The 21,290-nt window shown below is 41.3% G+C and overlaps 1 protein-coding gene across 1 annotated transcript in view; it reads right to left on the minus strand.

Annotated features, from left to right (window-relative positions):
- The window catches only part of OSBP2 (oxysterol binding protein 2), a 313,014-nt gene that overhangs the window by 50,954 nt on the left and 240,770 nt on the right, over window positions 1-21,290 (minus strand). Inside the window, exon 8 of the mRNA XM_073558063.1 lies at window positions 3,529-3,774. Within this exon, the coding sequence (XP_073414164.1) occupies window positions 3,529-3,774 (246 nt within the window). The remainder of the gene's footprint in view (window positions 1-3,528; window positions 3,775-21,290) is intronic.

Below are 21,290 nucleotides of genomic sequence, written 5' to 3' on the forward strand. Positions count from 1 at the left end.
CTATTCTTCCATCCATTTGCATGGTAGTCTCCCGTTTTCTTCCACGTCTCTCTGGTTTGGCTTTCCATTTTAAAGCATTGGAGATCATTTTAAGCTGTACAGCCTACCATTGTCTGCACTTCTTTATAAATTTTACCCTCTCCAATTAACTTTTTAATCAAAGTAATGTGTCCTTCTGAACAATGTCTCGAACGACCCATATGTCTCAGGCAAGGAGACATACAGTGGGGCAAAAAAGTATTTAGTCAGTCAGCAATAGTGCAAGTTCCACCACTTAAAAAGATGAGAGGCGTCTGTAATTTACATCATAGGTAGACCTCAACTATGGGAGACAAACTGAGAAAAAAAAATCCAGAAAATCACATTGTCTGTTTTTTTTTCATTTTATTTGCATATTATAGTGGAAAATAAGTATTTGGTCAGAAACAAAATTTCATCTCAATACTTTGTGATATATCCTTTGTTGGCAATGACAGAGGTCAAACGTTTTCTGTAAGTCTTCACAAGGTTGCCACACACTGTTGTTGGTATGTTGGCCCATTCCTCCATGCAGATCTCCTCTAGAGCAGTGATGTTTTTGGCTTTTCGCTTGGCAACACGGACTTTCAACTCCCTCCAAAGGTTTTCTATAGGGTTGAGATCTGGAGACTGGCTAGGCCACTCCAGGACCTTGAAATGCTTCTTACGAAGCCACTCCTTCGTTGCCCTGGCGGTGTGCTTTGGATCATTGTCATGTTGAAAGACCCAGCCACGTTTCATATTCAATGCTCTTGCTGATGGAAGGAGGTTTGCACTCAAAATCTCACGATACATGGCCCCATTCATTCTTTCATGTACCCGGATCAGTCGTCCTGGCCCCTTTGCAGAGAAACAGCCCCAAAGCATGATGTTTCCACCACCATGCTTTACAGTAGGTATGGTGTTTGATGGATGCAACTCAGTATTCTTTTTCCTCCAAACACGACAAGTTGTGTTTCTACCAAACAGTTCCAGTTTGGTTTCACCAGACCATAGGACATTCTCCCAAAACGCCTCTGGATCATCCAAATGCTCTCTAGCAAACTTCAGACGGGCCCGGACATGTACAGGCTTAAGCAGTGGGACACGTCTGGCACTGCAGGATCTGAGTCCATGGTGGCGTAGTGTGTTACTTATGGTAGGCCTTGTAACATTGGTCCCAGCTCTCTGCAGTTCATTCACTAGGTCCCCCCGCGTGGTTCTGGGATTTTTGCTCACCGTTCTTGTGATCATTCTGACCCCACGGGGTGGGATTTTGCGTGGAGCACCAGATCGAGGGAGATTATCAGTGGTCTTGTATGTCTTCCATTTTCTAATTATTGCTACCACAGTTGATTTCTTCACTCCAAGCTGGTTGGCTATTGCAGATTCAGTCTTTCCAGCCTGGTGCAGGGCTACAATTTTGTTTCTGGTGTCCTTTGACAGCTCTTTGGTCTTCACCATAGTGGAGTTTGGAGTCAGACTGTTTTAGGGTGTGCACAGGTGTCTTTTTATACTGATAACAAGTTTAAACAGGTGCCATTACTACAGGTAATGAGTGGAGGAAAGAGGAGACTCTTAAAGAAGAAGTTACAGGTCTGTGAGAGCCAGAAATCTTGATTGCTTGTTTCTGACCAAATACTTATTTTCCACCATAATATGCAAATAAAATGAAAAAAAAACAGACAATGTGATTTTCTGGATTTTTTTTTCTCAGTTTGTCTCCCATAGTTGAGGTCTACCTATGATGTAAATTACAGACGCCTCTCATCTTTTTAAGTGGTGGAACTTGCACTATTGCTGACTGACTAAATACTTTTTTGCCCCACTGTACATGTACAACATGTCCAGGCTTCACCCTTAAATAAAGGCCACCTGAATCACACCCGTTTCTCCATAAAATGATTGACCTCACTAATTTAACCCCACACTGCTATTATTTTGAACACTCCCCCTTTCAATTAATTATTCTAATACACGGATTCAGAAACATGCAGATCATGAATGCGTTGTCTGGTAAATTGTTTGACATGTGGTAATTTTATTTATACCAAAAACAGTGATCAATCAGGTTTGCCATATTGGATTGCTATTATTTTGAACACTACTGTATATTTTTTTAAATAATTCATACATTCATTTCTTGGTTCAGCGTTCCTAACTATCTCACTGGTGTATAAAACGCCAAGAAGGACAAAAGGAAATAAATTGCTGATCTATGGAACAATATAATTGGTCAGTAGTAACTAGTTTAAGTCTATTGCAATGGAGTTCAGCTGTCATGGCATGATGAGACTTACCAGCTAGAGAACCACAAAGTCAACTGATCTACAGCACATGTGAGACAGCAGATTTTGCAATAAACCTCATGATGGAGCAGGGGCCTACACCCATTAATAATAACCTTATGAACAGGTACCACAATTTAATTTTTCCCTTTTGTTTCTGGTATAGATCTCTGAAGCAGAGACAAGTCTCCGTAATTCCCTATAGCTGGGATAAAATAGGTTACTCTGTCAATGTAGATGCGTACTGTAGAATGGAGCACTAAATTGGTTTTCTAAAGGCTTTTTGGAGAAAAAAAGAAGGTGTCTAGGATTTAAGTTTTCCAAATCAACTATCATGAATTTTAATAGACTTGAGAAGCTCTGTCTCCTTGTTAGGCCTGTTTCACACATCAGTTTTCTTGTTCAGTCAAAATCCGCTAAAATGGCGGATCGTTCCTGTACTGACCACAATGTTTGTCACCAGACCGTTATTTTAACGGATCCGTCAAAGGAAGAATTTTAAAGGAACCGCTGCCTGGGGAAGGAGAGAGAGAGAGCAGTGAGAAGTGCGGATCCTGCCACACAAAAAAACGTTGCATGGTCCATTCGGGCATGTCGGCGGACGTCAAAATTTTGGCGGATCCGCAAAAAAACGGATCCAACAGATGGCCATCCGTCAAGATACGCCGGTAATGCAACTCAATGGGAAAAAAACGGATCCGCCAAGAAAAATGGCGGATCCGTTTTTTTTTTCAAAACGGCATATTTTGACTGATGGACACAAACGGATGTGTGAAACAGGCCTTAAATGGAAGTTTAGAGTAATTAAACGTATCTTCTGTTCATCTGCAGGCTCATTGCAGGACCGCACTGCATCGTCTGAACTCTTATCAGTCAGTATTGATTGCAATGAAACAGAGTCTCGTATAAGAGAAAATTCACAGATAATAACATACAATATAGGCACATGTAATGCATAGCAAGCAAGTAATCGTCAATGTATGACAGATGGGACAGATCAAATGGCAATTTGTGCACATCAACCTGGATAGGTCAAAACCATGTTTCATGGCAATTTTGCAAGATGTAAAATTCTATAATAGAAATTCAGAACATTTATAAATTGTTGTTGATCTGTTTGATTCCCATAACCATACTGTAAGGAAGCAGAGAGTTCTCTGCGATTGGCCCTATGGTCCGCACATGGAATCCAGACCACGAGAAAACCTGCCCATAAATCTAAGTGATCTCCAATTCTACTCACTTGTTCACATATCGACCTGAATCCCAAATCTTCAAGTCTGTCAAGTTCAAATGTTTCTCCTAATAAAGGATTGAATGGTTTTGCTGTCCGGTGGACTGTGGTGGAATAGGAAGACACGGAGAAGGCTGCAACAAAGCACATCTGTTCTATGGAATTTTCACATTTGGCCGCCTTGTCCAACAGCTCATGGTATTCCAAATCTTCAGTGAGCCTCTGCAGCATGGAGAGTGGCTCATTGAAATTGACCTATGGTAAGAAAAGAAAAAAATTAGATGGCTGCACATAGTGAGAAAATCTAGATCCCAAGGCAGGTTTTGACAACTCAAACAAGAAGCCCATCATGACTGTGATTAAGCACCGTGCTGCCTATTAAAAGTAAGACATGATCATAATGAAAAAACCCACCAAAGATATAGCAGATATGACCCCGGGGTACACATTTTACAGGCTGAGAACCTAGGATCCAGAAATAGAGTATGACATGACAAGAGAGAGAAATAAGGAAAAGCTCAGACATATATTTTTCAAATTATAGGTCAAATTCAATAAAGAAATAAGAATAATGGTGAAAAAAGAGGCCAAGTACAAGCTTCAAATGAAATGTAAGAAATATAGAGACAACAGGCACTTCCATGGCTAATGTCCTCAATCTATACTACAGAACACATGGCAGTGTCATACAACACTTTTTTAGTTGGCCATATACATTACATGAAATTTTCAAACACAAAAGTTCCAGCAACAGACATCCAAATAGATTGTAGAATAAATGGTAAAACATTATTGCAAAGCTTTTAAAAACATGCTGTTAAAATGGTAAGTCCAGAGGATTACGCGTTTCGAACAAAAGTGTTCTTAATCGTAACCATGATCATTTTTGAGCTTTTTTTCCCCATTGTTTAATAGAGTACAATAAACATATGGAATATGCTAGAAAAAAACCTTTCAAAACATGTTCAAGAAATGACCAGAAACACACTACAAATGCCGCTTTAGGTTTACAAAACTCCATAGAAAAGGAGAGTTTCCTGAGGCACATTCTGTTTGAAAAGCATCTTATGTTGTAGTACATATTCTGTAACATGGAAAGAATTCATAGAATTAAGACTAATTTCACAAATCCATGATACACGGACCACGCTCGGATAGGAAGACCCAATCTGATCGCCATGTCTCCCGACCCAAGGATACTGCTTCATATATGTCTATGAAGCAGTTAGGTTAGGTCAGGAGACATGGCGATCAGGTTGGGTCTTTCAATCAGAGCATGGTCAGTGTTTCGCAGATGTGTGAAACCAGTGTAAAGTTGAGTACATAAAGATAAAGAAATATATGTGTAACAGCAATTAAACTGCTACCTGATATAATTTGCTTCATGCATAGAGAAAAGATCCACATAAAATAATATGATGATAAATCATGTTTGACTTTCAACAGTGAAATATGCTCAACCACAAAATATCCAAAGGCTGCTTTCGATAAGAGATGACACACCCACCTCTGCCTCTCAAGGTTTAATAAAGCGGTGGATTAGAAATAGGTATTTGATGACCTAGATGCAGGATAAGTCATCAATAGCAGATTGGTGAGGGTCCGACACTTGATTTATGTAAAAGAATAGGATCTGTGCTGCAGTGTCCATGACCAGTCACTACACTATGGAGCTACGCTCAGCGACTGAACAAAGTGTTTACATCCGGCCGCCTGTCAGAGCTAAAAAAAAAAAAAAAAAGAAGATGATTGGTGGGAGTATGGAGTGTCAGTCCCCCACCGATGTACTAGTGATGGCCTATTCTGTAAAGAGATCATCAAATATCTATGCCTGAACAACCCTTTTAATCTCATAAAAGCTTTTCATATAGAAAGAACTAATAGTCAGTAGAAACTTAAAAACTAACCGTTGAAAAGATTTTTACCACTCATTTACCCTAATACTCATTTAATACATTTGCTCTGACACGTAATCCCCAAGTCAGCAGGTCATCATGTACTCAACATGACACTCGGTAAAAGAAAATAAATATACAAGATAGCTCGAGTTACAGTTGATGTAATATGCTATCTTATATGCTATATACGTTACATACGACACATTTTTTCCATCAGCATTCATATATGGTACTTAAAGCATCAGTAATGATTCGATCCTATTAGCCATTTCACCAAGTGGTGTTGATATATTTTTTTTTGTGAATTATGAAGTAATTTCATATATTTTTGTTCTACATTTTTTAGCTAAAAAATAAAAATTGGCCAGTTAGATTGCCCCCTTCTAGCACATTGGTGGCTCGGGGGAATAAGCTCTAAGTAAGCAGCACTAAAATTTAATCTAAATTACCATAATAAATTCTATACATGTATATTTGCAAACCAACCAAAGGCGTTTTAATGTCCCTGGACAACCCCTCTAATACTCATAATCAAAAATCATGAGCCCTCCTCCCTCATGTTAGAACATAAGGTAAAACTGCTGCAGGAATAAAAGTATCCCTCAATCCAAATGCATGCCTACACTATAGAATGCCCCGTTCTTGTAGGCCTTATTTTCTTTAATTTAAGACGCGGTTAGGCAGCAACTTTGGCAGCGATATTGCTGTATACCGCTGCTACATCTCATCATAATGTACGAGAACTTTGAGACCCACAAAGTACTGTTATTGTGAAAACCAAGTTACAAAAAGTCTGTGTCACGTGGATTTTTTTATAACAGCTCTGATGTGAAGTGGCAAGTCGGCAAAAGAGCCTGAAAAGTAAAGCCCTGCCCCCAAAACCAACATCACGTTAGTGGGCAGGGCTGGTCTCTGGTTTTCCTACTCATCCGGTTCTCTCCTTACCATGTGCACTGACAGTGCGCTCTTTTGCTGGCTAGTCACTTCTCATCATAGCCGGCAAGGGAGTACACTGTGCATTAAAAATAATATTGCACAATGAAATGTTCCTACTGAGCAAACGTTGGACTTGAAAAGTGATACATGCTGTTAGGTGTCGGGTTCCTGCAGCTGCACAGCGGGAATCCAGAGCCTTGCATTCAGCGGTCTCCCATTCTCCATCGACCACTGAGGAGCCTGCTCAGCAGCCCCGTCGTTCCCGACGCTCTGCTCAGACCAGTTCTGTGGGTCTGGCTGTTGCTGCCACCTCTGGGCCAGCAATAGCAACGCAGGCTGCTCAGCAGCAAGCCACTCCAGAGGCTAAGTCCTTCCGTCGCTCCACTGAGCATGCTCACGAGACGATCTCCCATGGGAGATCGGGAGTCACATGCACAGGTCCTTCTCCAGATCTGATTGGTCCAACTCTGGGATCTGAAAGCTTCCGGAAGGTCCCGGCTATAAAAGGTTCACATGGCCGCTCGGCCATGCGCTAGTATAGACTCTAGTTGCTACCTGTGTGAATGATGATGGATGCATGGACTTGCAAATGACTAAGATTCCCCTCCCTCTGATATTACGTGTGTGGATAGGGAACTAGTGATAGAGTCAGCGCCAGTCAGTGGCAAGCTACAGGCCACAGTGCATACCGTCCAAGGTACTAGCGTCCGACAGTGTGCCTGCTACCGGGCATTGTCGTACAGCGGCAGTGTCTGTCGCCGTGCTGCAGTCAGCAGTACTTATTGGCGTCCGCGGTTGCGACGCCGCACGCACGGTAGGTCTAGAAGGACGCTGACCCTGTGTCTTGGGCCCGAGTCCTGTGACCATTTACTGTGCGTGCATTCCGCTGAGACCTGTGAGTTAAACAGGCTTGGCATTTGTGGGTTTTTTTTTTTTTAATCAGATACATTTTTATTAAATGATAACAATTATAACATATATGACATCAAGCAGTTGTTCACATATAATCATATATTTTTATGAACAACCCCCCCCCTTCCGAGACCCCTTCAGTGTCTTCCTCATTTCTATTCCGGTACTCTTTCCCACATCCATATATAATTGTTTATTATGAACATCATCTATATCATAATACATCCTCCCCACAAATCTAACTCCATTCTACCCATGGCTGCCATATCTTATGAAATACATCGAGTTTATTTCTCTTAGTATAAATACTTTTTTCCAATGAAATTATATGCTCCACCTGTGTAAGAAAGTCTCGTCTAGTTGGAGGCTCTTCTCTGATCCAGAACCGAGCGATCAACTTCCTTGCTATGAACAACAGTCTAGCAATCGCCAGTTTGACCATGGATACCGCTACTAATTCTTCCACATAACCTAATATACAGACCAAAGGGTCTCTGGGGATTGCACACCTATATATCAATTCAATCCGACTCAATACAACTGTCCAGTATGTAGACAATCTAGGGCAATGCCACAGCATGTGCAGCATGTCTGCCCGTTCCTGCGAACATCGTGGACACTCGGAATCGGACCTCAAACCCATCTTGAACAGTCTATCGGGAGTTCTGTAAGCTCTATGAATTACGTATAGCTGAGACATCCTCCCAGGTTCGCTCATAGAGATCTTAGGCACATATTCTAAAATAGATTGCCATCTATCGTCATTTATCTCTCCCAATTCAGCTTCCCATTTCACTCTAGACTTGATGGGATGTTTGACTAGAAAAGTGAATAATAAAACTGTATACACTTCTGAGATTGCCCCCCTTGTCACTCTGCTCTCCAAAATGGAGGCCAGCGTGATATCAAACTGGATCTCAATAAGTTTTCTCCGACATTGCGACCGATACGCATGCTGAATTCTTTTATAATGAAACAAATTTGAATGCGGTAACTGAAATTCTGTTTGCAGCTCCACAAATGACTTAAGTCTCCCCTGACCCATTAGCTGTCCCATCCTTCTGATTCCTGCCTCTCTCCAGGGCCCAAATCCTTCCATTTGCTCGAATTCTTGCAAATTTATATTATCCCATACAGAAGAGTATTTGGTAAAGCCCGTGACACCCCTTATCTGTTTAACTTTTTCCCATACCTTATGAATTAGGAGAACAGTAGGAAACCGAGAGCCTAATTCTAAAAACTGCCCCCCTTCCAAACTCTCTCCCAGAGGCCATTTTCCAAACAAATATCTCAAACTACTAGGCGATTGTCCCTCTCCCGTCTCCACCCCCCATCCTCCAATATGCTGGCATTGTGCTGATAGAAAATAGACCCAGGGGTTGGGAAGCGCCAAACCTCCTTCCTCCTTTGGCCTCTGCAAAGTTTCTTGTTTAAACCGTGGGCTTTCCCCCCCCCCCATATTAGTTCGCCAAACAGCGATTTAATTTTGTGGAACCTACTCTGCGAGATCCAAATTGGAGAATTATGCAGTACATATAAAAGCTGTGGCATCACAATCATTTTGAAAAGGTTCACCCTTCCAATTACCGAAAGATGTAATTTATTCCATGCTGATATTTTGGAACAAATTTTTTGTAGCAAAGGGCTTAGATTAAGTTCTTCAAACCTAGTCAACGGAAGGGCGATTTGTATCCACAAATATTTAAATCCCGAAACCACCTTCAATTTTGCTGACCTTTCCACCTCCCCCATATCCCTATCCAGCGTCGGACTGGCCCACCGGAGAACCGGTGGATTCTCCGGTGGGCCCTGGCATCTGGTGGGCCCTGGCACCTGCAGGCATACAGGGCCAGCAGTTGCCTAGGGCCCCCGCTGCTCCAGGGGCCCCCAGCCAGTGGTGTGTCGCACACCATGCAGCTGCTATGGGGGCCCCTGCCAGCGGAGCAGCAGCGGGTGTCAGGAGGCAGGAGCCCCTGTCCCCGCTGCTAAAGAGAAATGAATATTCACTGCGAAGCAGTGAATATCATTTCAGGTCTCCACCCCCAGAGGCCCCGCCCCCAGCCCAGTAAGCCGCTCTGCAGACTACAGCTGTAAATCAGGGCCGGCGCCGCCCTCAGTCCTCTCTGCTCCTGGCTCACAGCCAGTGCGCGATGACGTCACTACATCGAGCACCCGCTGTGTGTCTGGCAGAGGGGGCAGCTCCTGACAATGAAGCCGGCTGCCGGAATCAGCGTGGGAGCGAGGAGGAGAGGTGAGTATTGTGTTTTGTTTTGTTTTTTATATCTCTCTCGCTCTCTCTATCTGTCTCTCTCTATCTATCTATCTCTATATATCTCTCTCTCTATCTCTCTTATATCTATCTATCTTTCTAATTCTATCTATTATCTATATCTATCTATCTCTATCTATCTCTATCTATTATCTATATCTATCTATTTCTATATCTATCTCTATCTATCGCTCTATCTTTATATCTATCTTTCTATCTCTACATCTATCTCTATATCTATCTATCTATCTCTATATCTTTCTATATATATCTCTATATCTATCTATTATGTCTATCTATCTCTATATCTATCTATCTTACTCTATCTCTATATCTATTATCTCTATATTTATTATCTATCTAGCTACCATCTATATCTATCTATCTTTATCTATATATATATATCTCTATCTAATATCTATATCTATCTATCTCTATACCTATCTATCTATTTATCTATCCGTTATCTATCTCTATATCTTTTCTCTGTATCTATCTATCTATCTCTATATCTATCTCTTTATCTATCTTTATATCTATATCTATATATCTATCTCTATATCTATCTCTATATCTATATCTATTTCTCTCTATATCTATCTCTATATCTCTCTCTATAGCTATCTATCTATATATCTCTATCTATCTCTATATCTATCTCTCTGTATATCTATCTATCGCTCTATCTTTCTATCTCTATATCTATATATCTATCTATCTTTCTCTATCTATTTATCTCTATATCTTTTCTCTGTATCTATCTCTCTCTATATCTATCTCTATATATATCTATTATCTCTATATCTATATCTCTCTATATCTCTCTCTATATCTATCTATTTATCTCTATCTCTATCTCTCTGTATATCTATCTATCTTTCTATCTCTATATATATCTCTATATCTATCTATCTATCTCTATCTATTATCTATATCTATCTCTATCTATCTATCGCTCTATCTCTATATCTATCTTTCTATCTCTACATCTATCTCTATATCTATCTTTCTATCTATCTCTATATCTATCTATATCTATCTATTATGTCTATCTATCTAGCTATCTCTATTATCTATATCTACCTATCTCTATATCTTTCTATCTTACTCTATCTTTATATCTATCTGTTATCTCTATATTTATTATCTATCTTTATCTATCTATCTCTATCTATTATCTATATCTATATCTATCTCTCTATCTATTTATCGATCTCTGTATCTATCTCTCTCTATATCTATCTCTCTCTATCTACCGCTCTCTCTATCTATCTTTATATCTATATCTATCTATCTCTATATCTATCTATTATCTCTATATCTATCTATATCTATCTCTATATCTATATCTGTTTCTCTCTATATCTATCTCTATATCTCTCTCTCTATAGCTATCTATATATTATCTCTATATCTATCTATATATTATCTCTATATCTATCTATCTATCTCTATATCTATCTATCTATCTCTATATCTATCTGTTATCTCTATATCCATATCTATCTCTATATCTATCTTTCTATCTAACACTATATCTCTATATCTATCTCTATATCTCATTATCTATCTATCTATTGATCTATCCATCTATCTCTATATCTATCTCTATATCTATCTATTACATCTATCAATTATCTCTATTATCTATATCTATCTATCCATCTATCTATCCAGCTATCTCTATCTATCTCTCTCTATATCTATCTATCTTTCTAACTCTATATCTGTCTATCTCTATACATATCTCTATATCTAGCTATTATCTCTATATCTATCTCTATATCTATCTTTCTATATATATCTGTCTCTATATCTATCTCTATCTATCTCTATCTATTATCTCTATATCTATCTATCTCTATATATATATCTCTACATCTATTTTTATTTATAGCCATCTATCTATATATTTATCTCTATATCTATCTATATATGTCTATATTATTATTATTATTATTATTATTATTATTATTATATCTGTATATCTCTATCTATTATCTATCTCTATCTATTATCTATCTCTATCTACATATCTATCTCTCTATATCTTTCTATCTATAGCTATGTATCTCTATATCTATCTATCTATTATCTATTTTCTATCTATCTCTATATCTATCTACCTATCGATCTATCTATCTATATTTCTTTCTATATCTATCTTTATATCTATCTCTATCTATCTCTATGAATCTTTCTATCTATATCTATCTATCCATTATCTACTTTCTATCCATTATCTATTATCTATCTCTATATCTATCTATTTCTACATCTATCTTTCTATCTATATCTATCTAACTCTATATCTATATATCTATATAGCATTATACCCTATGAGGGGGTGCATTATTCCCTATGAGGGGGGCAGTATTATACCCTATGAGGAGGCAGCATTATACCTTATGAGGAGGGCAGCATTATTCCCTATGAAGGGGGCAGTATTATACCCTATGAGGGGGTGCATTATTCCCTATGAGGGGGGCAGTATTATACCCTATGAGGGGGCAGCATTATACCCTATGAGGAGGCAGCATTATTCCCTATGAGGGGGGCAGTATTATACCCTATGAGGAGGCAGCATTATATCCTACGAGGAGGGCAGCATTATTCCCTATGACGGGGTGCATTATTCCCTATGAGGGGGGCAGTATTATACCCTATGAGGGAGCAGCATTATACCCTATGAGGGGGTGCATTATTCCCTATGAGGGGGTGCATTATTCCCTATGAGGGGAGCAGTATTATACCCTATGAGGGGGTGCATTATACCCTATGAGGGGGTGCATTAAACCCTATGAGGGGGTGCATTATTCCCTATGAGGGGGGCAGTATTATACCCTATGCGGGGGGCAGTATTATACCCTATGAGGGGGTGCATTATACCCTATGAGGGGGTGCATTATACCCTATGAGGGGGTGCATTATACCCTATGAGGGGGGCAGTATTATATTCTATGAGATGGCTGTATTATATTCTATGAGATGGCTGCATTATATTCTATGAGGGGTCTACATTATATTCTATGAGGGGGCTGCTTTATATTCTATGAGGGGGCTACCCCAACTCCTGCTACATAATTAAGACATGTACAACCTTATATTATACCCGGATATTAGCGTGTTTTACCGCACAATTGGTGGTCTGGTATTTAACTCTATGCAGCTACATAGTGGGCCCCAAGAATGATTTTCTCTGGTGGGCCCAAGGTGTTCCAGTCCGACGCTGTCCCTATCTACCTCATCAATGGGCATTATGCACGATTTGTCTCAATTGATTTTGAGTCCGGAAAATTCCCCAAATTCCTCAATTAATGCCACCGTGTTATCCAAATTCTCCCCTGAGTCCTCCAAAAATAACAAAATATCGTCGGCATACAAAGACACCCTCTCCTCCTTCACTCCATAAACAAATCCTTTTATCTCTTGTGCATCCCTTATTTTAGTGGCCAGAGGTTCCACGGCGAGGGCAAACAGCAACGGAGACAACGGGCATCCCTGCCTCGTACCCCTATGTAATGAGAAACTATCAGATAATTCATTACTCACTCTAATTTTTGCCGTTGGAGAGGAGTATAGCAACCCCACCCACGATATAAACTTGGGCCCGAACCCAAGGCCCATCAAAACCGACCACAAGTACTTCCATTCTAAACAATCAAAGGCCTTATGGGCATCCAAAGACACTACTACTCTCTTTCCAGCATTTTCGGCTGGAATTTGCATATTTAAATATAGCCTCCTTAAATTGATTGCTGTAGATTTATTGGGCATAAATCCCGATTGAACTGGGTGGATTACTTTATCAATCACGTGGGTCAGTCTGTTGGCCAAGGCCTTCGCCAGAATCTTTACATCTGCCGTAAGGAGTGAAATTGGTCTGTAGGACTCCGGATTCAATGGGTCCTTATCAGCCTTAGGAATGACCACCACAATGGCCTCTCTCATAGATGTAGGTAACATTCCCCTCTCCAACGACTCATTAAATACCTTCTCCAATTTAGTTATTACTTCTTCATTAAAAATTTTATACACCTCTGCCGGTATGCCATCTGCCCCCGGGGCCTTATTTCCCGCCATGTCCGCCAGTACCACCCTCAACTCCTCTACTGCAAGCGGCCTATCCATCCATTCTCTGTCTTCCTCCCCTAATCTAGGAAGCTTAATCGCCCTCAGATACCTGTCCATCTCCTCTTGACCTTTATGTATCTTTGAGGAGTATAGCTCACTATAAAATTGTTTAAATACATCCAAAATTTGATCCCCCTGTGTAACCACATTACCTTCCTTAGTTTTAATTGCATATACATGTGAGGATTCCCGTTGTGCTGAAGCTATCACTGAGAGCAGGTGCCCCACTTTTTCACCCTCCGCATAGAATGCCTCGTTCTGAAATGCCCGCCGTCTCTCCGCCTTACGGATGTGAAGTTTATTAACTTCGGGTCTGCGTAGCTTTAGTACACTGCACACCCAATGCTTCCTCAGCCGCCCTTAATTCCTCCATCACTGTTTTGTCTAGATTTTGAGACCTAGTCTTATATCGAGACACTTCTCTGAATGAAATCCCTCTCAAAAACGCCATCATAGTATCCCAGACTACATGACCCTCTGCACTACCTTCGTTTATCCTAAAGAATTCTCCCAGTTCCTCTCCTATCTTTCCCATATCCAGCAACCATAACCAAAAGGGATGAATTTTCCATCCCATACCTGTCAACCTCCCCCGTTCTCCCAATTGTAGAGATATCACCAGTGGACAATGATCCGATAGGACTCTGGGCAAATATTCCACTTCCTGTACCAAGTTATCCATCCCCTCATTTCCCAAAGCCACATCAATGCGAGACAGGAATCCATACGTCGCCGAGTAGCACGAGTAAGTGTAGTTCTCCATATTCCGAACTCTCCACAAGTCTATCCAACCAATTTCCCTCATGTAGTTTCCAAAAGGTGTCACATTCCCTCCCTCTCTGCTCCCCGCATGTTTACCCTTATCCCAATGATCATTTGCAATATTATTCACATCACCTATTACAAGCAACGGGACCCCAGTCCATCTCCCGGATAAGTCCAGAATTTCCTGTATCTTTTTTCCAGAAAATGGTGGAGGGATATACAAAGACACAATACATAATAATCTATTCAATATCCTACATACAATAAACACGTATTGCCCATCCTTGTCTATTATAGCCTCCACTTCTTCATATGGAGTAGAAGTGTGGATCAACACCGACACTCCCCTAGCATAGGCTGAGTACGTCGAGTGATAAGCCTTCCTCACCCACCTTATTTGTAACATATCTACTTTGTCTTTTACCAGATGCGTTTCTTGGAGGCAAATCACTCAGGGCCTCAGCTTCAGCAGATATTGTAAAATTGCGGCCCGTTTTGAGACGTTAGCGAGACCCCTAACGTTCCAGCTTAGAATTTTAATTCTACCCCCCATGATATGTTGCAATACCAAACATTTGACACTTTATACCTGAAATCTCGAGAGCAGCAAAGAGTTACACCGTCCTGTTACAACTGTCAGAACAAGATTGATGGATTCTCAGGCAGGGAGGTCGGCAACTCTCTCTTGTTAGTGCAGCCCTCCTCAATAGCCTGACCAGCTCTTCTGTCCATGCAATGGCCATCCATACAATGGTGGAGGAACATGTTACCAAATATGTCCATCAGCTCCTCCAATAGAGAAGCAGCTTTCCCATGTGAGGAGTTTTAGGCTGTGTGCCCACGTAAGCGTTTTTTTCACGTTTTTTAAGCGTTTTTACCGGCAAAAACGCATAAAAATCGCTCAAAAGAAGCATCCCATTCATTTTAATGCATTTTGCACTTTTTGTGCATATTGATGCGTATTTTTCCGCGAAAAAAACGCTTCTCGGTAAAAAATGCAGCATGCTCATTAATTTTGCGGAAAAGTCCGCGTTTTTAGCTGTTTTCTATGTGTCTGGGGACGCATGGAAAAAAACTCATCAAAAACGTGCGTTTTTTGCACAAAAAAACACGCAAAAAACGTGCATTTTCTGGGAAGGAGTCTGGTTTTCATGCAGAAATTTTCTGCATACGTGGGCACATAGCCTTAGAACTGGAGAAGGCTGATTGATGGACTGATCTGGTCGCATCATCCTCCAAAAAAGAAAAATAACCAGTGTAGTTATTATTTACGACATACAGTTTGTCATACCACCAATTAAATACAATTTTGAGAGATGGTGGAGAAGCGACAGATGACTGTGGATTCCATCACAGCAATTCAGTAAACAAAATGTCAATGTTAACTTGTATATAAACTTCATTTCTCTTGGTCTTACCCTGCTCGTTGCAGTTAACCCCTTAATGACCGCTAATATCTATTTTTACTGACCTGCAACATATGAGAATATCATCTCCATACAGGTGACAATCCAGCTGCACACTAGCTGACAACTTGTTGCATCGGCCACGATTAGTGTTGATACCGTCCATATCTGTTTAACCCCTTAGATGCTGCTGTCAATAGTGACTAGATGCTGTAAATGGTTAACAGTGTGGGGGCTCCCTCTTTATCCCCATTGGCACTCTGAGATCTTGATTGTGTGGCCCTGATATTTCCCATGGCAATTCAAGGCCTAAGGGTATGTGCACACGCTGTGGAATGCTCTGCGGATTTGGCTGCGCGGATTTTGTAAAATCCGCAGGTAAGGCTAGTTTCACACTTGCTTTTTTTTGCAGCGCGTTTTTCCCGCAAAAAAACGCATTGAAAAAACGCATACAAAAGCATACAACTGCTGCGATTTTTTCAAGCATTTTTATGAGCATGCATGAAAAAAACGCAGCGTTTTAAGCGTTTGTATGCGTTTTTAGTGCGTTTTTACCGCGTTTGCGTTTTTTTCCAACATTTTTAGGTGGCCCCTCACACTACCCAAACCATGACTTTACTAACCCTAACCCTGACCCTAACCCTAACCCTAACCCTGACCCTAACCCTAACCCTGACCCTAACCCTTAACCAAATCATACTTAACCCTAACCCAAACCCTAAACCCTAACTAACCCTAACCCTAACCCTGACCCTAACCCTGACCCTAACCCTAACCCTAACCCTGACCCTAACCCTTAACAAAACCATACTTAACCCTAACCCTAACCCTAACCCTAACCCTGACCCTAACCCTTAACCAAACCATACTTAACCCTAATCCTGACCCTAACCCTGACCCTAACCCTAACCCTAACCCTGACCCTAACCCTTAACAAAACCATACTTAACCCTAATCCTGACCCTAACCCTGACCCTAACCCTTAACAAAACCATACTTAACCCTAACCCTGACCCTAACCCTAACCCTGACCCTAACCCTAACCCTGACCCTAACCCTGACCCTAACCCTTAAGCAAACCATACTTAACCCTAATCCTGACCCTAACCCTAATCCTTAACAAAACCATACTTAACCCTAACCCTGACCCTAACCCTAACCCTGACCCTAACCCTAACCCTAACCCTGACCCTAACCCTAACCCTTAACAAAACCATACTTAACCCTAATCCTGACCCTAACCCTGACCCTAACCCTTAACCAAACCATACTTAACCCTAACCCTGACCCAAAACCCAACCCTAACCCTGACCCTGACCCTAACCCTAACCCTAAACCCCCTTAACTAACCCTAACTCTAACCCAAACCCCTAAATTCCATGGTTAAAAAAAAAAAACGCATATGCAAAAAAACGCTTACATGAGCATGCCAGTGCGCACATATGCGCATCCATAGGCTATAATGGCCATTTTTAGCGCAAAACGTGCGCATATGTGCGCATGCGCTTTTTTGCAGGGCCAAAAAATGCAACATGATGCGTCTGGAAAATCCAATCGCACACCCCAAAAAAACGCAGCGCATGAAAATCGCATACATGCGCTTACAAGCGCGCAGGTATGCGCACCCATGTTAAATATAGGGGAAAAAACACATGCGCAGGTTAGCGTTTTTTTCCAGCGCTAAAAAACGCAAATGTGAAACCAGCCTTAATCTGCAGGATTAGCCTGCGGTTTTCATCTCCACAATGGAGGAGATGGCAAACCGCAGCAGAATCCGCAGAAAGAATTGACATGTCAATTCTTTCTGTGGTTTAGAAACCGCAGGAAAACCGCGCTGAAAAATCCGCACCGTCTGCACAGCGGTTTTTAATATCCATAGGATATTATGGTACTGTACACCACAGCAAAAACTGCTGCGGATCCGCAGCGGCCAAATCTGCTGCAGAACCGCAGCAGAATCCGCAGTGTGTGCACACACTAAGAGTCTCCCGACTACAGTGACCTGTTCAGAAGTTAATGACATTTAGGTGGCATTCCTGTCATGTCACTTTGCATTAATTCCTGAAAAATACCTGAAGGATTAATAAACTAACAGACAGCAGTTTTTAATATGTCAAGGGGTGCACTTTTTAAAATGATTTCACGTTTGGGGGTTTTCCAATATATAGGACCCCCAAAGTCACTTCATACCTGGATAGATCATTAAAAAAATAAATTTTGTAAATTTCCTTGGAAAAAGGAAAAATTGCTGCTACATTTTTAAACCTCCTAAAAGGCTAACAAAATAAAATATTTTACAAATGGTGCTGCTGTAAAGAAGATATGAGGGAAATGTTATTTATTAATGTTCATCTGTGGTATAACTATCGGGATTAAAGGGATAATAAAAGTTTGAAAATTGCTAATTTTTTTTTACATTTTTGTCAAATTTCTCATGTTTTTTTGTGTTTATTTATAAAAAAAAAGTATCAAACTAAATTTACCATTATCATAAATTATAATGTGCCATGAAAAAAACAGTCTCAGAATCACTGGGATCCGTAGAGGTATTCCAGAGTTATCACATAAGGTGACACTGGTCAGATTAAAAGAAAAAATTGGCCCAGACACTAAAGGGTTAAATCAGTTGATGGACCTTATTAATTTCTATAAAGCTTCACATTGTTGCCAAATTCCAGGTTTGTTTGTTTTTTCTTTTGACAAGAACCATAAGTTACCACAAAAAAAACAAAAACAACAACAGTGAGATCAATGAATGGTGAATTAAGAAAAGGCTATGGAAATTAGATTAGATAAATATCACAACTACTGCAAGAAAATTCAACTGTATATGTATTGTAGGATTACTTGAAGGGGTTTTCCAACCTGAGACCTGCTCAGACCCCACTTATTTTCAGAATGTGGGACCCTGGTGCTCCCAGCAACAAGACAACAGCTCGGAGCGCCATACACTTTTAATAGAGCGCCAGGATGATAGTCACCATGTGACTAGTGGGCCTGTGTAACTTCAAATGCCAGGGCTGAATTTTAGTCCCAGTCCGGCCCTGATGATGCTTGACCGCCTCTTTATTCAAAACGTTCCCTTGTAGCTGCAGTCTATAGTTGGGCGGATCGGAGACTGTGGGCCCAGGTTCAGCGTTTAGTACACAAATTAGAAATGACCTGAATGACCACTAATAACAGTTAAGTGCAAACGGCAATAGCCGCAGATATCTGTGGAGATGACTTCATGTTGGATAATATTTTCAACAGATGGTCATCTAACAGTAATGCTTCTAAATATGCATGACTGGCAAAGTACGGGTGGCATACGTGTGCACAGAGACGGTGGGTTGTGTGGGCACTGCCAGTCTTGCAAATATCTGTTGGAGAAATCACGTGCCATCATATCAATTCACAAAAGGGTTATTTTTTATGAGGAGGATGGGGTGGTTCATAACGCCAATTACCGATCATTGCCAAGAGCAATCACCCTGAAGAAGACGGTTCTTGGCCTTGCAGGACCTTAAATAAGAGACAGTGTGATGAGCCGCAGATCAGCCCATCGGTGTAAGCATTAGGCCACAGGCACACACTCAGTATTTGGTCAGCATTTTACCTCAGTTTTTGTAAGCCAAAACCAGGAGAGGAACAATCACAGGAAAAGTATAATAGAAACACGTCATCACTTCTGGATTTATCACCCACTTCTGGCTTTGGCTTACAAATACTGAGGTAAAAAAACTCACCAAATACTGAACATGTGCACGTGGCCTTAATCTAACCAAAAGCGATTTCCCGAAGAACACATTTATCTTAAGATCATGTTTAGGCCACGTGCACACGTTGTGTTTTTGCTGTTTTTTAATGCAAACGTATACAAATTTTAAGCTGTGTTTTACAGTATCAGCAAAACTATGAGATTTCAGAAGTCTCATGCACACACATTGTTTTTTTTTCCTGACTGAACTGGAAAACTGCGCTGTTTTAGAAAATGGGAGTAGTTCACTTTCTTTAGCCTTTTTAGCATTTTTTTACCCATAGAAAGCTAAACCTTGGGATCCTGAAAAATGAAGCAAAAAAAGCAACAAAACCTGATTTTTCTAAACAGCTTCTTTACCACCAAGAGAACGGGTTTTGCCTGCAAAAAAAAAAACTGCAGCAAAAACGCAGCATGTGAACATAGCCTATAGATGTCTGCGAACTAGAACCTTTATCAATTTCCAAAACTACAGAGCTCACAATCCCTTTCACAGCCACACAGAGATATGAGAATTTATGACATGTCAAAAGTTCAGTTTTAAATGAATTTCATATACCTCTATTTTCTATCCATTATTTTACATTCATGGTGGACAACTCGTAGTCCTTAAAGGGAACCTGTCACCCCCCCTAGGCGATTTTAAGTAAAAGAGCCACCTTCAGCAGCACTAAGGCTGCACTCTGTGAAGGTGGCTCTTCCGTTTCTGACCCTCAGTAACGCCAAAATATTAACTTTTATAAATAGATCCTCATACCTGTAATGCGTCCCATAGGTATGTTGTGTCCCCCTGTATCAGCCGCCTCCCAGCCGTCAATCATGTCTCTGCAGCGTCTGGGCCCCGCCTCTCATAGACGTCCATCATGCCCCTGTGCTACCATCTGGGCCCCGCCTCTCATAGACGTCCATCATGCCCCTGCTCTGCCGTCTGTGCCTCGTCTCCTTCTGTCACCTATGGCGGCGCCTGCTCTGTGAAAACAGTTGTCGGGCATGCGCAGTGCGCGCTGCCCGTGAACTGACGTCAGGCGATCACACCTGCGTGTTGTGGAGGCCCCAGATCCTGCCCCGCAGTGTGTGTGTTATGATGTATTGACACTGCGGGGCAGGATCTGGGGCCTCCACAACATGCAGGCATGATCGCCTGATGTCAGTTCATGGGCAGCGCGCACTGCGCATGCCCGACAACTGTTTTCACAGAGCAGGCGCCGCCATAGGAGACAGAAGGAGGCGGGGCACAGACGGCAGAGCAGGGGCATGATGGACGTCTATGGGAGGCGGGGCCCAGACGGCAGCACAGGGCATGATGGACGTCTATGGGAGGCGGGGCCCAGACAGCAGCACAGGTGCATGATGGACGTCTATGAGAGGTGAGGCCCAGACGGCAGCACAGGGGCATGATAGATGACTATGGGTGGCGGGGCCCAGACGCTGCAGAGACATGATTGATGGTGGGGAGGCGGCAGCTTCAGGGGGACACATCATACCTATGGGACGCAAAACAGGTATGAGGACCTATTTATAAAAGTTAATATTTTGGCATTACTGAGGATCAGAAACAGAAGAGCTACCTTCACAGAATGCAGCCTTAGTGCTGCTGAAGGTGGCTCTTTTACTTAAAAATGCCCAGGGGGGTGACAGGTTCCCTTTAAGTGCTTCCTGTTTGGCCTTTATCTCCCCTTTGATATCTGAGCACCCATGTAAGCTAAAATACA

The sequence above is a fragment of the Dendrobates tinctorius genome, unplaced genomic scaffold, assembly GCF_039654945.1.
Source record: "Dendrobates tinctorius isolate UK_male_01 unplaced genomic scaffold, ASM3965494v1 ptg000003l, whole genome shotgun sequence".
Classification (NCBI taxonomy): Eukaryota; Metazoa; Chordata; class Amphibia; order Anura; family Dendrobatidae; genus Dendrobates; species Dendrobates tinctorius.